Below are 20,194 nucleotides of genomic sequence, written 5' to 3' on the forward strand. Positions count from 1 at the left end.
GATTTTTTTATGCATTATTAAAGAGATTTGCTGCTCGGGGCTGGCTCATCTCTTAAACTCTTGAAAAAATAATTTCTAGACTCGTGAAAAAAGGTTTCCAAGCCTCACGAAAGACACAAATTTCAAGTGGTTCCGGGGTTTCTTATGGCCATTCCACCAGTTTTGGAGAGCAAATTTTGGAGACTAGCAATAAAACTAAGATTTACATGACAACCACTTGAAGACCACTACAAGATTATGTTATGACCAAGTGGACCACTCTTGAGAACGTCTACGAACGAACGAGTACATGTACCCCAGGCTTAGAACGCCGGTCTACCGGATCAACTACGACATACATGATGTTCCAATCCCCGATATCAACCCAATTATGTGCTCCGAATATTTGTCTTTCATTTGCATCTCAAATCCAGGCATGTGAGATGTTGTAAGATCTCCAAAATGTTTTGCAATTTAAATCAAGTGATCTACCGTATCAACCACGACTTCCATGATGCAGCCACGGTATCAATCGCCAATCATCGATCGCTAATTATAATCTGACCTTTCTAACTTTGAACGTTAATATCTCAGCCGTTTCTAGATGGATGTTCAATTCCATTTGATCAAGAAAGACCATTCGATCAAGGAAGAGTCAACGCTTCTATATAGCCCTCTAAAATATTGGTTTTTAATTATTTATCATCAATTGTTGTTAAAAGTACATACAATCCTCAGTTCACACAAGATTTCGCGGAGAGGAGACACAGTAGCGTTTCCATGAAGGTGCCGCCCGGTAGCGGACGCAACGGAATATCATCAGCATCGCCGGACAGAGAATTGTGACGCAGAACTAAAACCTCAATGATTGTGTCTGGATAACGGGAAATCACTCGATATTTTCTCGCATGTTCCGGATGGTTGGCTGCTTTGAGTTAGTGATTGGAATGACCATGATTAAAAGTTAGTCGGTCCTTCTCAGGGCCAAACATTTTACATTAGAAAAAATGAGAGTTAGATTAAATCGAACCACCATTTAATTCAAGAAAAGTTTGAGTCGAGACGAATTTTCTTCAAAGTGCAAAGCACAATCGTTTGGCGACCGCAGAAAATTGCCGTCGGTAACAGAATCGCAAGCGCTTGTCAGAGAGAGACGCTACGAAAATTTATTCGCACGTATAACGTCTATAGCGTCATCTGCAGGACTCAAGTAATTTTTGCCTTTCTCGTACACTAAGTGTACCGAAAAGCTATATGTTCGCTCCAAAAACAAACTTTTTATAGAAGGTCCGTAGACCCATAGTGTTGTATACCAATCGACTCAGCTCGATGAACCGAGGTGATGTCTGTCTGTGAGTGTGTATGTGTGTATGTGCGTGTGTATGTACGTGCGCAAAAACGTCGGTAGCGGTCCAAACCGCATCATTGATGACCGTCGGCGGTGATTGCTGCAGGAAGTGTATTCGCTGCACAGTCGCTATGTAGCCATTTAGTGGTAGAAGGTGAAATTATCTTACAATTTTAAACAAACGGCTCTTACCAGGGTACACACAATCTATGATTACAAATACCATCCATTACGCACTGTTACGAAGTCCTACGTTACCTTCGCATGTACCTTTGAGTTTTTTTTTAACGATTCCAAAACTGGATCCAACATCCAACGGAATATCAGTAGAAAAAAAAGGAGATTATTTTTGGAAGAAAATCTTGTTTAGTAATGATGATAAGCAAGTTACAAAAGCGTGAGGCGAAAAAAAATCTTATAGACACAGTACTTACTCCAAATTTAAAGCGTACTTGAAAAGCCTTAATGTTTAGCGTATTGAAATTTTAGAATTTTATTTCCATGTATCAATTGTTCCGACTTCAACCGAAATTGCATTATTTATTTAAAAAATAATGCAATTTCGTTTGAAATTTAAAGTAAATACTATGTCTTAAAGAGTTTTTTTCGTCTACGCTTTTGTGACTTGCTTATCATCATTGCTAAACAAGATTTCCTTCTAAAAATAATCTACTTTTTTTTCTAGAATAGATAAATTTCTTCACGAACATAACACACCCAACTTTATCATCATCTTATTAAATAAGCTCCACATCATCTAACAGAAAAAAATCACCTGTTTCATTGCTAATCAAAATCACTTCTTGCTACTGATTAGCGCAGGCCTCTCGTTCAGATTAGCACCAATTGCTGGAAATTTGACTTTCTGATAGATAAGCGCACCCACATTGACCTGGGATCCTTTAAATAACGGCACTTTTGCGCGCCAACCGTTCAGTTCGCATCGATTCAGCCTTCAAACATGAAATTTTTGGCAGTGCTTGCTCTTGCCGTGGCAGCCGTTTCGGCTTCCGCAATCCCCGAGCGCGATGGTCGCATCATCGGTGGCGCTATCGCCACGGCCGGTCAGTTCCCATACGCCGTAGGTTTGATCACCCGCATCAACATCCTGCTGTCTGGACAATGCTCAGGATCACTGATTTCGAACCGATTCATCCTGACGTCGGCTGGCTGCGTCAATGGGTAAGAATTTAAATTTTGAAAGTGAGATTGCTTCAGAAAATGTATACTAATGGGAATTGTCCTTTGTGTAGAATCCAGAGTGCCGTTGCCGTAGTGGGAGGACTTCGCATCAACGATTCAACCGAGCCTGGACAGGTGCGCATGACCGTCACCGAGTTCATCGTGCACTCCGGTTACGAACAAGATGGGGAGTACTTTGACGTTGCCTTGGCCGTTTTGCCGTCACCAATTACCTTCACTGACAACATTCGCGCTGTGAGACTTCCGAACCGCCGCCAGGTGGGATCTCTGTTCAATGGCCAACAAGGTACCTTCATTGGCTGGGGCCGTTTTGGAGAGGGAACCAGCAACTCCGATGTGTTGCGTTTCGGAAACTCCCAGGTCATAACCAACTTGGCTTGCCGTGTGAGCCTGCCAACCAACACTATTCTGGATGAGCATGTCTGCACGGATGGGTTGAACGTCGATATCAACCGTGGATCACCATGCCAGGGAGACAGTGGCGCCCCGTTGACCATCACCGACGCCGACGGAATCACAACCCAGATTGGTGTGTTCTCGTTCCACTCGATCTTGGGATGCGACAGTGGCCGTGCCGCTGTTTACACCCGCATGTCTGCTTATCTGAACTGGATCGAGCAGAACTCGGATGTAGTGATTGCCGATGACTTTTGAGCTGCTTGTCGTTATGCATAGATTGTGATCTTGAAATTAGCCAAAATAAATGTGCCGTTATCTGATTGATATTGGGCGGATTAAAATCGTACGATTGATGTTTAAATCAAACGTAATCACTGTTGTATGTAATCGCTTATTACTTGGCTGCCTATCTGAAATGACGTAGGGTAGTGCGATAATACAAGGTGAATTATTTCTACAATAAACCAAGATATGAAACGTAATTAGTACAATATAAATCCGATTATCTCTTCCGCCTCTAGAACATTATAATACATATCCACAATCCTGTAGGGTGGTAAACTAAGATAAGAATGGGTTCTACATCATTCCTCTTCCATAATAATTACCCCAAACAGTTTGGAATTCCTTCTCTATTGCTATCTTTAAGATTTCTTGGCCTTTGTATATCTCGTTTTTTCGATTCTACACATTTTTTCATCCTAAGCCTAGATATGGGACAAATATGCAATTATGGACAGTATACCATGCGTAATCAACCTGCATTTTAGATAGGCTTGTCAGCTTACCTGAACACCTGGTTGATTACTCTTGACACATTTGGGTCAGCATAAACTGATGTTTGAGCTTTAGTTATGCTGTTACGAAGATATGAGGATTATCAACAGTAGTTTTGATAAATTAAAACAAGGCACTATCTAATCCAAATCGATATTTACAACACCCGTGGTTGCTTTAAATAGCGTCACGGAAACCAACAATCATTGTTAGTTCGAACTAGTAGCTAGTCGATAGTTTCAATATGAAATCCGCTGTGGTTTTAGTTATGTCAGTAGCCGTCTTTTCGGCTTCTGCTCTACCAGAACAACGAGTTGTGGGAGGATCGCCAGCCACACTTGGACAGTTTCCGTACGCCGTTGGTTTTATAACTCGAATCAACATTCTACAATCCGGTCAGTGCGCTGGATCGTTGCTTTCGTCTCGATTCGTATTAACCTCAGCCAGATGTGTCAACGGGTAAAACTAAAGTATGATTGTGTGTAACCTATTGATGTCCCACTGTTTCTAATTTGCAGAATTCAGAGTGCCGTAGTCGTCTTGGGTGGCCTCGAGCTGAACGACCCTGTTGCTCTCGGACAAGTTCGGCTAACCGTGACGCAGTTTATTGTGCACAGTGGATATTATGAAGACTCGGACAACTTTGATGTCGCTTTGGCTGGCCTTCCGATACCTGTGAGTTTCACGGACAATATCCGCCCAGTGCGTCTTCCAACTCGTCGACAAGTAGAGGCTCCATTCAATGGACAGCAGGGGACTTTTATGGGCTGGGGCCGATTCGGATCAGGAAACACCAATTCCCCGGTGCTGCGATTCGGTAGTTCACAAATCATGACAAATGTGGCTTGTCGATTGAACCTGCCGACAAATTCTATTCTTGATCAACACATTTGTACGGAAGGCTTCAGTGCCGATGCTGGCCGTGCGTCACCCTGCCCTGGGGAGAATGGGGCACCACTGACTATTACCGACGCCGATGGAATCACTACTCAGGTGGGCGTGTTTTCGTTCAACTCTCTTCTGGGGTGCGAAAGTGGTCGTGCTGCAGTTTTCACTCGCATGTCAGCATACCTGAATTGGATTGCGGACAACTCGGACGTTGAAATCAGAGATGGTTTTTGAGCTGGCAGGCATCATGACATTTATTTAGTCAATAAGCAAAGAAGAATATATTGAACTGCGTAACAGCGACTACGTACTTAGATATCGAATGGAGCTGCCGTACGAAAAATCTATGCAACGTCATACATTAAGTTCCAGATAGCCTAATCTCCTTCGTATCAGTTTCGTTCGCACCATATCAGGATAATTCAACTTTTGTTCCTCGAGACGAGCCAGCCTTGGGCTGAAAGTATCGGTAATAAAGAATAAAAAAAACTTTTGTTCCTAAGTCAAACAAGGCGTTACTCACTCGTGCCACATTTCACAAAGTGTATAGCATATAGAAAATTTGAAGTCTTGGTGAAAACATCGGTTTAATCAACTAGGATGACGAAGTTCATTTGTTGAAAACAATTATTTAAAATTTAGAGAATTAAAAGCAAGAGATGTAAGGTTTTTGTCAGCCTAGTTTTGAGAAAATGGACAGCCAAGCTTGTTTTATATTAATATAATACCAAATACCAAAGTTTTTGAAACATTGGGAGTTTCTGTTGAAACAAATTTTGGACAATTTTCCTTCATTGCAGCCTACTTGCCTTTTCAATGCAATGGGCAACAAAAGAATTTGTTGAAAGCTGATCTTCAAATTCTAACTCGCAACAAATCTAAATTTTTCGTAATTGGTGACTTCAATGCCAAACACCGTTAATGGAATAATGCTCAAAGCAATTCCAACGGCAAAACTTTATTAGAAGATTGTTCTGCGGGATATTATACTATTCAATATTCCAATGGTCCAACTTGTTTTTCATCCACTCGAAATCCTTCGACAATTGAATTGGTTTTAACTGATTCAAGTCAGCTGTGTGGCCAATTGGTAACATGTAACTTTCGATGACGTCCACACGTCTGGAGAGTGGACGTCCTCACGTCCCAAACTAGCTCACCTTGTAGGATCTGTCTCAGGGTCGGCAATCGACCTGCTTTAGGGAACACACGGACGAAACGAAGCGGACTATACTAGCCAGGACCAACCACTTGCATGCGTAGGACTACTTTCATTGAAAAAGAAGAATAGTGAGATACATTTCACTTTTGTTTTATTTTTTTTCATCTTATTTTAGGGTTAGTGGGTTAGGGTTAGTTTAGGTTGCGGCCGATCGGAGAAGTTGGGGCCCTTTCGGTGTCTTGCGGAGATCGCACTCCCAACATACCTTACACAGTTCGGGGAGATGTCGCCTCGGCGGCATGAAGACTCTGTCGGGTGACTTCGGATTGGCCTGAATAGCTGACCGGTCTGGAGCTGGAGCTCGTTCTGTCTTGGCCGCGTGGACCGACCGGATGCGAGGAGGACTGGTGACGCTTTGCTTCGTTCGCTGGGGTTTCGGCGGCAGCTGGAGCTTGTTCGATTTTGGTCGCGTGGACCGACCGGATGCGAGGAGGACTTGTGGCGCTTCGCTTCGTTCGCTGGGGTTTTGACGGCCGCTGGAGCTTGTACGGACCTGGCCGCGTGGACCGACTGGATGCGAAAAGGATTTGAAACACATTGCTTCGTTCGCTGTCTGGAGGGCGTGCCCAGCAGTTCCGAGAAAATAATTGCTGCCTCCCCAAGGCGTGATCTCAGGGGTGTATCCTGCGGAACTTCGTCGGATGTACCGGCTGACGCGCCGGACGGGACTTTCCCAGTAATCGACGGGTGGTGGTCAATGCGTGCAATGGTCGGGGGCAATCCCGCGCCTCCGCTTAGTTGCTGTGTGCCTCATGTGAAGCGCATGCGATTCGTCTCACGCGCTCGTCGCATGAGCTGATCACCTAGTGACCGAGCGCTAGGAAAAATAAACAAGGACAAGCCAATTGTATCCTACCACCGATGCAGTTTTGTTGGAAGTATTCGCAGCTGGTCCAGATGTAATTTTCGCCCATTTTTGAACATAGTTTGTGTTATTGAAAACATCGTCCAAATGGTTCTTCTTCTTCTTCTTATTGGCATTACATCCCCACACTGGGACAGAGCCGCCTCGCAGCTTAGTGTTCATTGAGCACTTCCACAGTTATTAACTGCGAGGTTTCTAAGCCAGTTTACCATTTTTGCATTCGTATATCATGAGGCTAACACGATGATACTTTTATGCCCAGGGAAGTCGAGACAATTTCCAATCCGAAAATTGCCTAGACCGGCATCGAACCCAGCCACCCTCAGCATGGTCTTGCTTTGTAGCCGCGCGTCTTACCGCACGGCTAAGTAGGGCCCATCGTCCAAAAGGTGTGTGCGTGAAATTCTTTTTTCAAATAACGACTTCAAATGCTTTTTGTAGCTTCCAATATACAAGTTCGCCGTAGTAATTGATTGGATTGAAGAATTTCTTGCATTTTACGAACCATACACCTCCATTAGTGCATCACTTTTCACCGTAAATAGACTTTTGCTGCTTCGTCATCATGCTTTCCATAGAACCTAAGACCAATCGAAAATGGACTCAGAACGACGCGGCATATGAACCCCGTTCATAAACACATAAAAACACATCATCTTAGACATGGACGGTATGCTCATCGGTGTTAAGATGCAGCAAATTCAACCGACGAAATATTGACACCACCCCTGCACCTCTGCGGTATTGATGTACGGAGAACTTTGTCGATGTCAATTGATAACGCCAATAACATGATTGCAACATACAAACGTCTTGAAGACTATTCAATAATGGTGACATATGTTAATGTATACATCAATAAAAAGTTGAAATATATTTTTCTCTGAAGATGCTCTAACCATTTTCCTTAATATTTTAAAATCTACAAATACCCCTGATAACCCCATTTTTTACGCCAGTTTTGATGGTATGTATATAATAGACATCAACTTTCCACGGGGTTGATAAACTTTTTTGAACTGTGACGTACGATCATTTAAAAATGATTAACATTTTGATGGAAATCCGAACTGTTGTTCCATTTTTACCACAGTTTGTGTTTCTTGCAACTTAGCCAGTTCTGATTTAAAACTGATAATACCCTCAACCAGAAACACTATCTTACATTACATTTCCATATAATACCATTCACATATAGTCGTGGGACGTTGGAGTCAAAGTACAAGCCTGAACTCATTCATTTATTTCAGTAATTTTTCATTATTTTAAAAAGTAAAATAGCTCAGAAAAAAGCACGTTTCACGTTCACAACAAAGGGACTATACGAACGATCCAGGACCAAACGAATCCCGGAAGGTTAAATCAGACACACAATGACCCCAATATGGGAATTGGAAGCTGGGGTGACATTGCGCATCTCGAATCGAATCACTCGATTCGTACGTTTTTGCATTCGATTCGAAAAAATTGCGGCATTATGTATTTAGTTCGACTTCATTCAGTCGCAGTACAAGATTTCGAATGGTGCTGTACTAGCTCAATCGAGTATGTTCTGTCAAACGAAATGTAAACAGAGAGCATGAGAGATAGCTGTCTCCGTAGTATTGACTTCTCCAAATGAATGGAGGTGTGCGTGACTTCGCTGTATTCCTGTCAATGTGTGCTGTCTTCCTCCAAAAGTATTCGTGATATTTTTGCCGCAACTAGATTACCACCCACTTTTACTTTATATATTCTATACAGTGAGGTTAGTGTGCGAAAAACTGCGCTTGGAGAACTCAATGCCGCCCGCTGGAGAGACAACCTTCAGCGCATGGCGAATGTGAGTAAACAGAGAGAATAAGAGTAATTTCATCTGCGTGTAGCATGTTGCCTGTTGGAAAGGCATCTTTCAGGGCAAAGACAATATTATTTATTGAGCAGTTGCAACCGATTAAATATTATGCCGATGATACGGCATGTGTTGTAAATTAAGATATTGTTACAACACAAATTATAATGTTTTATGTTTATTCGAGTGCCACAGATCCAAATTTGAGCTAAATAATTTAAAGCTAAAGAAAGATTCGATAATAAATCACTTTGATGTTTCCATGTATTTTAGTTAAATGCACTTGAGTCATCTCATGCGCGTTTTTTTATTTAACTCATCTATTTTTAAGTAGATTTGGGAATATACACGTTTTTACGCAGATTTTCCTCATAGATTTTTCACGCGATTTATCGAAATGGTCAAAGAATAGGTGTAGTATATTAGACGCGCATTACCGTACAATTTATGATGCAATGCATAATATGTCAACAGTCATTAAATGTGTAGCTCTTGCATTTGTTATGTGTTCGGCAACACTGTTGATGATGATGATTGCTGTTGAGATGGTGACAGCTCAGTCTTATTTAGTCACAGCCGTGGGCGGACGCGATCTCACAACTGGCGACGAGGATGGGATCGTAAAAGGTAAATATTGCAGATTTTCTCCGAAAAAAGAACCAGTGGATACTGGTTAGCCGTTGTATTACGAAAGTAATGGTTTCGTTTGAAAAATGTTGGAACCAGTGGAACCTTTTCCTTGGTTGGATTTTGCGGAGTGAAAATGATAGTTTCACTGCCGACTGGATGAGAAAAAAGACGCGAGAATTTGCTAGAATTCTCCATGGGGAGCGAACTTTGCGAGAATCAGAGTGATTCTCTTGGAGTAGGCGGGAATCTGAAGGATTCCCCTAGTATTAGATGCGAGAATTTTAAGAATTCTCCAGGGGGCAAAGTTCGAGAGAATGGTTCTCGTGGAGAAGCGGAAATATTCAGTATTTCCCAGATGAAGCAAATCTGACAGAATCTGTGGATTCTGAAGGTATAGAGAAAATGTTTGGCATTTTCGCGGAGCAAGCGGAAGTTTATAGGATTTCCCGGACGATGAGTTGTCAGGCGAAATCTGTGAATTCTGCAGTAGTCATTGTGGTGCGGAGAGTTTCCCTGAAATGTGAGAGGGCGGAAGACTTCTGGTTTTCCGGATGAAGTTTCGTTGATTTGGATAGTTGTTGTTTTTTTTAAGAGCGCGGAGTTAATGAGATTTACTGAAGCAGGAAAATGTAAAATGTTGATGAGAATGACACGCAAATATTACATGGATTTCCTCTGAGCACTTGGAAGTTAGAGAAGTAATACATGTTGATGACAGTGAGTGTCGGCCTCGGAGAGAAAAGAAATAAAATAATGAATGAATTATGATAAGGTGAGGATCAGTATTCATATGGAAAAGTCCATTGTTGGCACTTCAACGAAAATGAAGAGATCTGTATTTAAAAGATGCTCCTGTTGCATAACATAAGCCTTCTTGACATTTGGTTGCATTTAAGAGGAAAGATTAGTTGGAGGTTAAAAAAGAAGAGATGGCAGAGTGTGCAGAGGTGCACTCATGGGTGTTTATCGGTGTATTTCGCAGAGTTCTGTTCTAAGGTATTGCCGAGCATCGAATGCTAAGAAGCTAAATTTTGGAAATTTGGAGAAAATATGGTCATGAATTGACAGTGATGTATTCACTTACTGAAGACCAATTCTTAGTTTAGTGCATAGTAGACATTATTTGATTTGGTGGAGAGTGTTGTGCCGTGACTAGTTGCTTAAGAGCGATGGTAGCTTTGTCGTCGCACTAAGATAAAGTGGATTGGAGGTGCATGATTCAAGATGCACTTCGGAAGTAGAGTGATATTTAGATTAATCGGAAGTTTCTCGACTGAGTATAGTCTTTATTGAGACCCTCGGAACTTCGCTTGGATTACCAGTAAGATGTATGGCTACAACGTTGAATGTGTTGAAGGCGGCTGGATTTTATTACGACCCTATCTTGAGATTTGAGAGGTTGGAAATTATCAAACTCTTGACTATCATCATGTAGATATCTGAAAAGTGCTGGAGGCAACGATGTCCCGGTTTGAGATGTAAAGTCATTAAAGTGGAAAGAAAGAAATTGCGCTTCTTCTTTGGCTGAGGAATATGATACGCAGCTGCAATTTGCGAGTGGGCGGTGTTTGATTCTTGTTCCGGTGTAAAGGATTCCAGAATGATAGATTCATCGGTGGGTAAAGGTAGAGTCCTGTAGGAGTAGGAAGAGTACTGACATGTGCCGCATTGGACAGGTCTCCTGATCGTTTGGAACACAATTTCGTATGGGAATGGACGATGAATATTGTTCTAATTCTGATAGTATCGACACTTTGTAATACACGCTCTTCAGGTAAAGTAATGCCCCATCGTGTAGGCTGCACGATGAGTGTATGTATTATAAAAGCAGGTGAATATCATTATTTTGCAATACCTTCATGCTTGGAAATTGTGGAAATACTTGATGAGGGCTGGGTTTCGATGGAAGTGGCTTCAGTTGTGCATTTCAACGAGACGGTTGATACATGGCGTTGGTAGGTGTGATAAGGCATGCTGATTTGTGCGTTTAGAGTTCTTTTCTGACTATGTGGCTGGTCAGACTGGTTTTATCCTAATTGAAAATTCAGAAGATGTAGTGAAACAACACAGCCTTGCGAGCGAAGGCGTAGCGTTCCCAGTCCGGAGATGACGAGTTCGATTCGAAACATTCTCGATCCCTGGGAATAGTATACCCATTGTGCTCTCCACACAAGATACATACTCATGCAATGGTGGGCATAGAAAAGCTTCCAATTAAGGAAGTGCAGATAGAATACTAAGTTCCAGTTGGAATATTGAGTCATTGAAGAAAAAGAAGAAGAAGAAGAAGTGTGTTATAAGATGGGTTGGGATGTAGCAACGAAGAGGCTAGACCTGACTATTTGTGATTTAGTGTGATCTTTGGATTCGGTAGTTTCACATGAGAGGTACATTTTTGTTGGTGGCTGTGAAGAAGACAGTTTCTGTCGCCCTGTAGAAGAAGGGTCGAATTCTTTATCCGAGGGCATTTGTCATAATATAGTAAAGTTTCTTTTAAAATACGTGGAACTGTATATAATGAGAGTCGATGCATAAAAATTCATAGTAGTTCGAACCGGTGTGTGGTCGTGGTGTGAGAGTTAATTTGTAGTATGTTGGAGGTATGCCCGCTGGTGTTAGTATGATTATGGTTTGTTCGTCACATTTTACTGTTTTGCGCTAAAATTCACTAATTGCCACTCAGTTCTGGAGTTTCTTGGTTTGTGTAGTATATACCTACACAAGTGCTTATTGCTTATGAGATTGAATGCCGGGCAGTTCACGTTAGCAGGGGATTCATTCTAATATTGGCCAGTATTCTATAAACACTTGTTTGTTCGTGTATAAATCGGTCGACATGAGAGGAGCTAAGAAAGAAAGAGATTACATCGGTCGAGTACGACTTTTGAACGGCAAAGTTAGGGTTAAGGTACGGATTTACTTCATATGACCGGAGATTTAGGCTTGATGTGTGCGCAATGTAGGTGGGAGACTGTTATTGAATCCATACCCTTGACGATTTATTGTGTGATAGGTTGACGAAACGCACTATTCGAGGAGGATAGTTATGAAGTTGTGCTATGTTTGTGTATAATTATTAGGTCATCAATAACTTGAAATGTGGGTACAAGTTTAAATGTTGAAGACGTTGCATGAAACGTTTGCTTCATCAGAAGTCCTTTCCTTTATATCGAATCAGACTACATTGGATACTGTTTGGTCGAAAAGTGGTCTGCGTGGGATAGCGCTTTTGGGTTCATACCCTAGGCAAGATAATCACAAAAAGCCGCATATACTGATATGTTTTGAATGCTATTTACGGTTTTGTAGAAGTACATGGAAACATGCCAGGTATACTAGTACTTATAGAAATAGTTAACAATATCTGGATTAACAATATTATGACCATTATTGATTGGATTGTGGTGAGCGGTGAACATTATTGATTAAACTATGATGATTTGTATCACAAGCAGGCTTATGTAGCGAAAGTTGATTAATTTTAGAAAAAGATTTGAAAGATCCATTCGAAAGTTTCATCTACAGGAATAGTGCAGGAATCAGTATCTGGGCGCTTCATGAGACATTCAGATGATGGGGTAATTTTCAAAAATAGATGCTAAGGGTCTGTCTCATTTGGAGAATTAAACTGAAATTAAACTTAAAAGTGACATTTCAATAATTATCAAATAACCCTGCTCGCAGAGCAAGATTACTTTTGACAGATATCGAATCATTTTGTATCGATGTCTTATTGGAATTGCTGGGTAGCACCAGCCATTCTTATGACCGGATTATTTGCTAATTTTTGAACTGTCAATTTTAAGTTTAATTCTCCAAATGAGACAGAGCCTAATTGTGAAGAATCAATGGACATGGTCGCCAATTTCGAAAGAAGAGGAAGGAAGGGCATGCAGCAATAGGATTATACTGTAAAAGGTGGATATATAGTGCCAGTCATTCATGGCATAAGGGTTGGTAAAAATAAGTCGTGACTAAGACAGTTCTTGTATCGAAATTCAGTTGGTGATTTGAAGTGAAGCGAAGTTAAAGATGGAATCTATTATCAAGACACTGGAATTAATTTTGAAATCTTTGTGGGATTGCAGTAATGATTAGAACGCGTGCATTGTAGTTTATTCAAGTCTGTTTGGACTATAATAATGTATCATCTGGTAACAAGTTCAATCAAATGGTGGTGAATTTATACTAGAGACATTTACCAGATGACAACAGTAGATACAATGACCATGTACTTAAATTTAGCCTGAAGTTCGTCTGGCATAACTTGCGATGATATCTTGAGTTGGTGTGAAACCGTTAAGTAATTCAATATGTATAACCCAAACATGTTGGCCATTTTATATCAAAAGGGGATTGTAGTATATTAGACGCGCATTACCGTACAATTTATGATGAAATGCACAATATGTAAACAGTCATTAAATGTGTAGCTCTTGCATTTGTTATGTGTTCGGCAACACTGTTGATGATGATGATTGCTGTTGAGATGGTGACAGCTCAGTCTTATTTAGTCGCAGCCGTGGGCGGACGCGATCTCACAATAGGGTATCTGTTCCTATATCAATAACAATAAGGCAATGCGCATATAAAATGCATTGATTTTTCACCCAATAATCAAGAAACATGAGAATAATTATGCTCGGCTTACGTAATTTTTAATTGAAAACATTTTGGTAACTTCAAAAATGAAATTATTATCACATTTTAAAGGTATTTATCTGAAAAACATCATCACCGCCATGCACCTATTTCAATAACATTCAAGAATAGTTAATCATATGCTTGTACCTATATCAATAATCCAGCTTTCCACGCTCGGTAATGGCGGCTTGTCGGTGTGTAAAAATCAATCAGTCACTGTACTTTTTGACACTAGCTGGAGGAAAACTCACTGGCGAAAAGGCCTTTTTTCCCTTCCCCTCACCCAGGAACGCAAGTGAGCTTTCCTCCAGCTAGTGTCAAACAGTACAGTGACCGATTGATTTTTACACAGCAGCAAGCCGCCATTACCGAGCGTGGAAAGCTGGATACTGTTTCCAAAATAAAATACGCACACTATTACCTGTGTGTATACGTAACGATATGATTGCAGTGATGCCGAATTCTACAATGTTTTGTATTTGAGTTGAAATATAATTACGAAATTCCAGTTTTTGTTGTAGTTTTGCAACTTATCAGTTAAATTTTATGTTTGTCGTAGATAATCTTTTCGATATACCTTATTTCACAAACATTAGAGTTGAAATTCACAGTAAAAGTTTATTCAAGCATTTTTGAAATAAAAATTTAGGTCGGCAACCCTTGAGAGTACTGCAAGGCATGTAAACAGTTTGGAATACGGGCAAGGCTAATTTAGACGTTGTTCGAAATAAACCTATATCAAACTATAGGAAATCGCGTTGGTTTTTCTAATAAAATTATATGTTTAGTGAAAATGTGATGTGCTTTATGTGTTGTGAAGTGAATTTCGAAAAAATACACTTGTGTTAGCTTGAAATTGAGTGGAAAACAACGATGTGAAAACGGATGAATCTGCTAGTAGCAATCGAGCAGTGCATCAAACCAACAGTTCAGAGGTAGGAAAATGAAAATAAAAGTGCATAATAATTTTATCTTTTAATAATTTGATGCTTGTGCATTAAAACATTACTTTAAGAAAATCTTGAATAATATTCGAAACATTCAAGAATGTGTTCCATCCATTATTGTGTACATACGATGTGAGACATAATAATTAAATTGATTTTTTATTTGGTTTATCGACGATTGGGATTAATATACGGGCTGTTATTAATATGGGAACAGATACCCTACGTGAAAACTACAAAAAAAAAGATTTTAGTTGAAGCCGTTTTTACGCGGATTTCGGGATAATTAGAGATTGCATATTGCATATTGCATATAAAAGTAGGTATTAATGACATTCTTTTCCTCAAGAGACAATAATAAAACATTTATTCTCTTCCCGTAGAAAAATAATAGCAAATATAATTAAAAACTTTCAGCAAGAAATAACTCTCGAACAACATTCGAAAGCTATAAAGGTGACGAGTGTTTTTCATTCGACTTGAGTCGTTTTTCAGTGTGCTAACGAGTGTCCATAATGCCGAAACATCTCGTTATTCTTGTACCTCCTCGAGCATACTCGAACGATGAGTCGTTTTCGAGATCGAATTGAAACCCGTAATGCCAAACATGTTCGACTCGATAGAATTAGGTTCGAATCGAGATGCACAATGCCACCCCTGGTTTCGGGTTGAGGCAATTCACTTACTTAAATATACGATTGAGAGCACATTTTCATTAGTTTTCATCATAAAGTTTGTGTTAGTAAACTAATGAAAACAGGAATACGAATGACAAACTTTAAATTAAAGGATGAGAAAGCGCGCGGCGACGAGCGCGGGGCGCGCGCACTTGAATTTTCTTAAGTGTCACATTCAAGTCACGCGCAAAATTTTGATTCATGCGTCCCTTCACTGTTCAGCACACTTCGATTCTTATGTGCTATGAGCTGGTATAGTAAGAGTCTCAGTAGCACATTTTTGTACGCATGAGAATAAAGTAACTCTGTATAGCACCGTGTTCAGAGCCGGATCGACGTAGATTAGGAATGTTACATCTGAACCTACTACCCACCGGTATAGGTGACAGGTGTTGAGCGTTACCGGAGGCCTGCCAGGTTGTTTACCGGGACGGAGGCAGTCGAACCATTTGTCCAAGGGCTTGACGACCCCTCCCCATGGCCACTGCGAGTTAGGGGGCCTGTCTAGGATGTGGTGGGGTTTGGCAGTGGGCTCTGTTGAACCTCTATAAAAAGCTGCATGTGTCTGCAAGCAGGCCCTATCACAGCGACCGTGCGCCGCTCAAAGCACACAAGCCCAAGAGGAGTGCCAACCGGCACATCAGGATTCATACCAGTAAGATCCTGATTATGGTATACTGGTCACGACAAACGACATTGGACGATTCTCGGTTTTTGGATAGGATTAGACGTATATGGGCTGACAGTCGAGCTATCTGTTTCCTGAGTAAAAAAGAGTGACATCTTTCTGCCTGCCATTTCAAAAAGATGTCACTCTTTTTTTCTCAGGAAACCCCGCTAAACCGTTTCCATTGCCGCCAAGCCCATCGTCCCTTCGGTACAACCAGAAAGTAATGCTTCAAAGGGGGGCCAGTGCATAACGCACCCTCGAGGTTAGCTGCGTGTCCTTGCAGCATCGAACATCGTGACTCGCTTTTTTAGAAGAACACCATGGTATCGTGCCAGCGCATTGCCGGCTTTCCAGGTGGCCTTACCACGCCCTTTGTCCTCGGAAGGTGGGAAGGGTCGACTTCGCGCCTGCTTCCCTCTGCACGACTGGTATCAAGAATGATGATGCCGCGTGCACCCCAAATTGACCTCTCTGCGATAGGGCCTATTCGCCAGCACACAGAGGGACTTGTCGACGCGGTGCCTACGCCTGCCCCAGCCGACTCCGAACCCTTGGACCACCTATTATTTGCGCCTGAACTAGCCATTCCTCGAGTCCACGCGCCACCTTCTGTGTAGCTCAGAGACGATTTGGACGATAGCCGATAAAACGGCGTTCCAGCCAACTTCATATTTACACATCCTCCGGACTAGGTTGTCCGGAGTAGTGTCCAGACCACATGTGGTAAGCATGTGGTCACGCATTGTGCGAAAACGCGGGCACACGAACAACACGTGTTCCGCCGTTTCCTCTAAACCTGCGCACACCGGACACTCGGGCGAGGCCGAGTGTCCGAACCGGTGTAGGTACTGTCTGAAGCAATCATGGCCTGTAAGGACCTGGGTCAGGTGGAAAGTGATTTCCCCATGGCGCCTCTTGACCCACGTACCTATCTCCGGTATCAACCTATGTGTCCATCTACCCTTAGTGGAACTGTCCCACGCACGCTGCCATTTGACCATTGAGGCCAACCTGACAGTCCTACGGATGCCTCTCGTGCAGCGCATTTCGAAGCACTCTATGTCTTCACCGATAACGATGTCAATAGGCATCATACCGGTGATGACGCAAAGTGCATCGTGCGACACGGTACGGTACGCACTCGCAACTCTTAGGCACATGAGCCTATACGTACTTTCTAACTTCGTTCTGTAGCAGTTAATACGCAGGGCCGTGCCCCAAGCTGGCCCCCCATACCTCAGTATGGACAGAGCAACGCTAGCCAGAAGCTTGCGCTTGCTGGCATAAACCGCAGAGCTATTGGGCATCATCCGGGACAATGCCGCTATAGCTGTGGAGGCACGCTTGCAGGCGTAATTGACGTGGCTACCAAAGGTGAGCTTATCGTCGATCATTACCCCCAAGAGTTTGATGGAGCGTTCAGAGGTGACCGTGCAGTTGCCTGCCCTTATCACCGCTTGTTGCTCCGACTTTCGGTTGTTAACAACAACCACCTCAGTCTTGTGGTGAGCCAGTTCTAACTTCCTGGAACCATTGGCGTAATCAAGGGGGGGCCGGGGGGGCCTGGCCCCCTCCAGACCTATTTGTGGCCCCCCCCAGAAAATTTTGAAAAGTAATTCCAACTTAGTCAGTTTTTATTCCATTTACATATTTCCTACATATTTCTTAATTTTGATTATGAATTCCATAAACATATTTTTATTGCGTTATCACATCTATGACCAATTGTTCAGCAAAGCATCGAAATATTTAAGTTGGACCCCCGGGAACAATCTAAAATCAATGCCGCTTCTAATTTAGTTGCTAGCTTAAAATAATAAATTTGTTCTGCATTTGTTTGACTAGTATCCTGGTCGCAGAAACATAAAAACATAATTGTATTAACATATAAATATTTCTGTTCTATTAAACTACCATCCGCTTCAAAAAAGACTGAAGCAACTACATCAAAATGAGCACATGTACACAAATCCGGTCAATGAAATTTCGAACGACCATTCTTTCGAAAATCTTCGAGTTAATCGCAAGGTATGCCGCAAAACAGTTGATCAAATTCCTATGGAGCTTTTTGCTCTCGCTATATAATTCTGGCACAGAAAGATACAAAATTATAAAACTTAAGAATCTTTGTTACAATGACAGAAAAATCAACAACGCATTCCATTGAAAATATTAGGACAAAACTTAGGCAACCTTCGCACTCACAACAGAGATTGCATTAAAGAAATATTTTTATAATCCTCAAAAGATCTTGTTCCATTTAATTTTTTGGTGATTTCATAAGGATCATCGGAAAACTCTTTTGTGCCTGCTTTAGTTAGAATTTGTTTTTTAGGATAAAAAAATTAGATTTAGAAACCAGTTCGTATCAGAAAACATTTCTTTTGCAGCACAATTCAGATCGATTTGGTTGCTTCTCTCTTTGATTTTTGCAGAGAAATCTCTCACCTATTCAGAAAACCATAATAAAGCCTCTTCCTAACGTCAGTAACTACAAAAACCCTATGTTATACTGGAATTTGATTTATGACTCATAATTTTATGACTCATGGAATTTATGACTCATAAAAACACTTTAGGAATCCAAATTTGTGTTCATCGGTACTTAACTATTTCAGCACATAGCATACATTTTGGAATTGCATGAATACTTATATTGATTATGACAAAATTTCGTGGAATTTATTCCACATCTAAAGAGTTTCAAAAATTTCAAGTTTCAAAAAAATCGAGATCTTTATGCATAAAGTAATCATGGAAATGCTTGAAAACTTTCAGAAATATACTCATATCGAATTTCATTTATAGATAATTCGAAGAAGATTCTTAAATCTTAGATTACACACTTATGCACATTACTAACATGGAGAAGACAAGTTGACACAGACATAGCGTTTTGAAGCAATCACAGCATCATTGGAAACCAATTGTATTATTCGCGATTTTTTTATGTTAGTTCTAGGACGAATGAGCGATAAACTTAGTCACAATTTCCATTGCAATCCATGCGCACAGTGCTTTAAATCGCCTTTGAAAATTACATCCCACCAGCTGGTGCCATGGCCCCCCTAGACCGAGACTCTAGTTACGCCTATGCCTGGAACTCATCCACTCCTCCACAATTGCGATCGAGTGGGCTGCAGTCAACTCCACCTCTTCGATCGATTCGCCGTAGACCTCCAGCGTAATATCGTCAGCGAAGCCGACGATTACCACGCCCACCGGGAACTTCAACCTCAAGACACCGTCGTACATGACGTTCCATAACACCGGACCCAGTATGGAACCTTGCGGAACCCCTGAGGTTATGTCAACGTGCTTCCGACCCGCCTCCGTGTCGTATACCAATCCCCGCCATCCCCGCAAGTTTCGCCACAGTTAGTCTTCCCTCGTCGGCCACCCTGGCCCCTGCCTGGCAGCTCCACAAAGGGAGGCCAGGGACTTGGGTCGTGACGTGGGAAGAGCCCTGCGTTGATCCTCTCCAGCATCTCTGGAGACCGCTCTGTAGGGGCCATCGCCCCACGTATCTTGGCCATTACGACCCTATAGGCGTCACCCCATGGATTCACGTTGGCACTTTGACACAGGCCCTCAAAGCAGGCTTTTTTGCTTGATCTAATCTCAGTCTTCAGAGCGGCTCTAGCAACCACGAACGCCACCCGTCGTTCAATAAGCTCCTCTTCTGTGCGTGCTCGCTGCATCCGCCTCCTTGCCCGTAGGCAAGCTCGCAATTGCTTGAGTCCACCAGTAAGCCGGTGGCCTCCCATTCCTAGGGTGGACTTTCCTAGGCATGGTGGCATCGCATGCATGCGAGAGTACTGTTACCAGCTGCTCGCCGCTCAGACCGAAAGTACTGTGCTCGCGGCGGAGCGCTTCCTTAAACACCTCGTCGTCGAAGTATGATGTCTTCCACATACGAGGGCTAGGCCTCGCCCCTTCTTCCGTCCGCTGAATGCTGGTCGTATAGTCGATACTGTAGCGAACCGCCAGGTGGTCGCTGTGAGTGTAGCCATCATCTACCCTCCAGTTCGAACTACTCGTTTGGCCAGGGCTCCAGAACGTAACGTCGATAATCGACTCGGCCCCGTTCCAGCTGTAGGTACTTTTGGTACCG

At 42.1% G+C, this 20,194-nt stretch overlaps 2 protein-coding genes across 2 annotated transcripts in view; both read left to right on the forward strand.

Annotated features, from left to right (window-relative positions):
• The window catches only part of LOC134217603 (collagenase-like), a 457,454-nt gene extending 454,048 nt beyond the window's left edge, over window positions 1-3,406 (forward strand). The window contains exons 2-3 of the mRNA XM_062696388.1: window positions 2,150-2,509; window positions 2,581-3,406. Coding sequence (XP_062552372.1) covers window positions 2,289-2,509; window positions 2,581-3,184 — 825 coding nt within the window. The 5' untranslated portion in view covers window positions 2,150-2,288 and the 3' untranslated portion in view covers window positions 3,185-3,406. The remainder of the gene's footprint in view (window positions 1-2,149; window positions 2,510-2,580) is intronic.
• A 568-nt stretch (window positions 3,407-3,974) lies between these two features.
• Window positions 3,975-4,828, forward strand: LOC134208820 (collagenase-like). Its single transcript, XM_062684767.1, has 2 exons — window positions 3,975-4,165; window positions 4,225-4,828. The coding sequence occupies exons 1-2, from the start codon at window positions 3,975-3,977 to the stop codon at window positions 4,826-4,828; spliced, it is 795 nt and encodes a 264-aa protein (XP_062540751.1).
• The last annotated feature ends 15,366 nt before the right edge of the window (window positions 4,829-20,194 follow it).

The sequence above is a fragment of the Armigeres subalbatus genome, chromosome 2, assembly GCF_024139115.2.
Source record: "Armigeres subalbatus isolate Guangzhou_Male chromosome 2, GZ_Asu_2, whole genome shotgun sequence".
NCBI lineage: Eukaryota > Metazoa > Arthropoda > Insecta > Diptera > Culicidae > Armigeres > Armigeres subalbatus.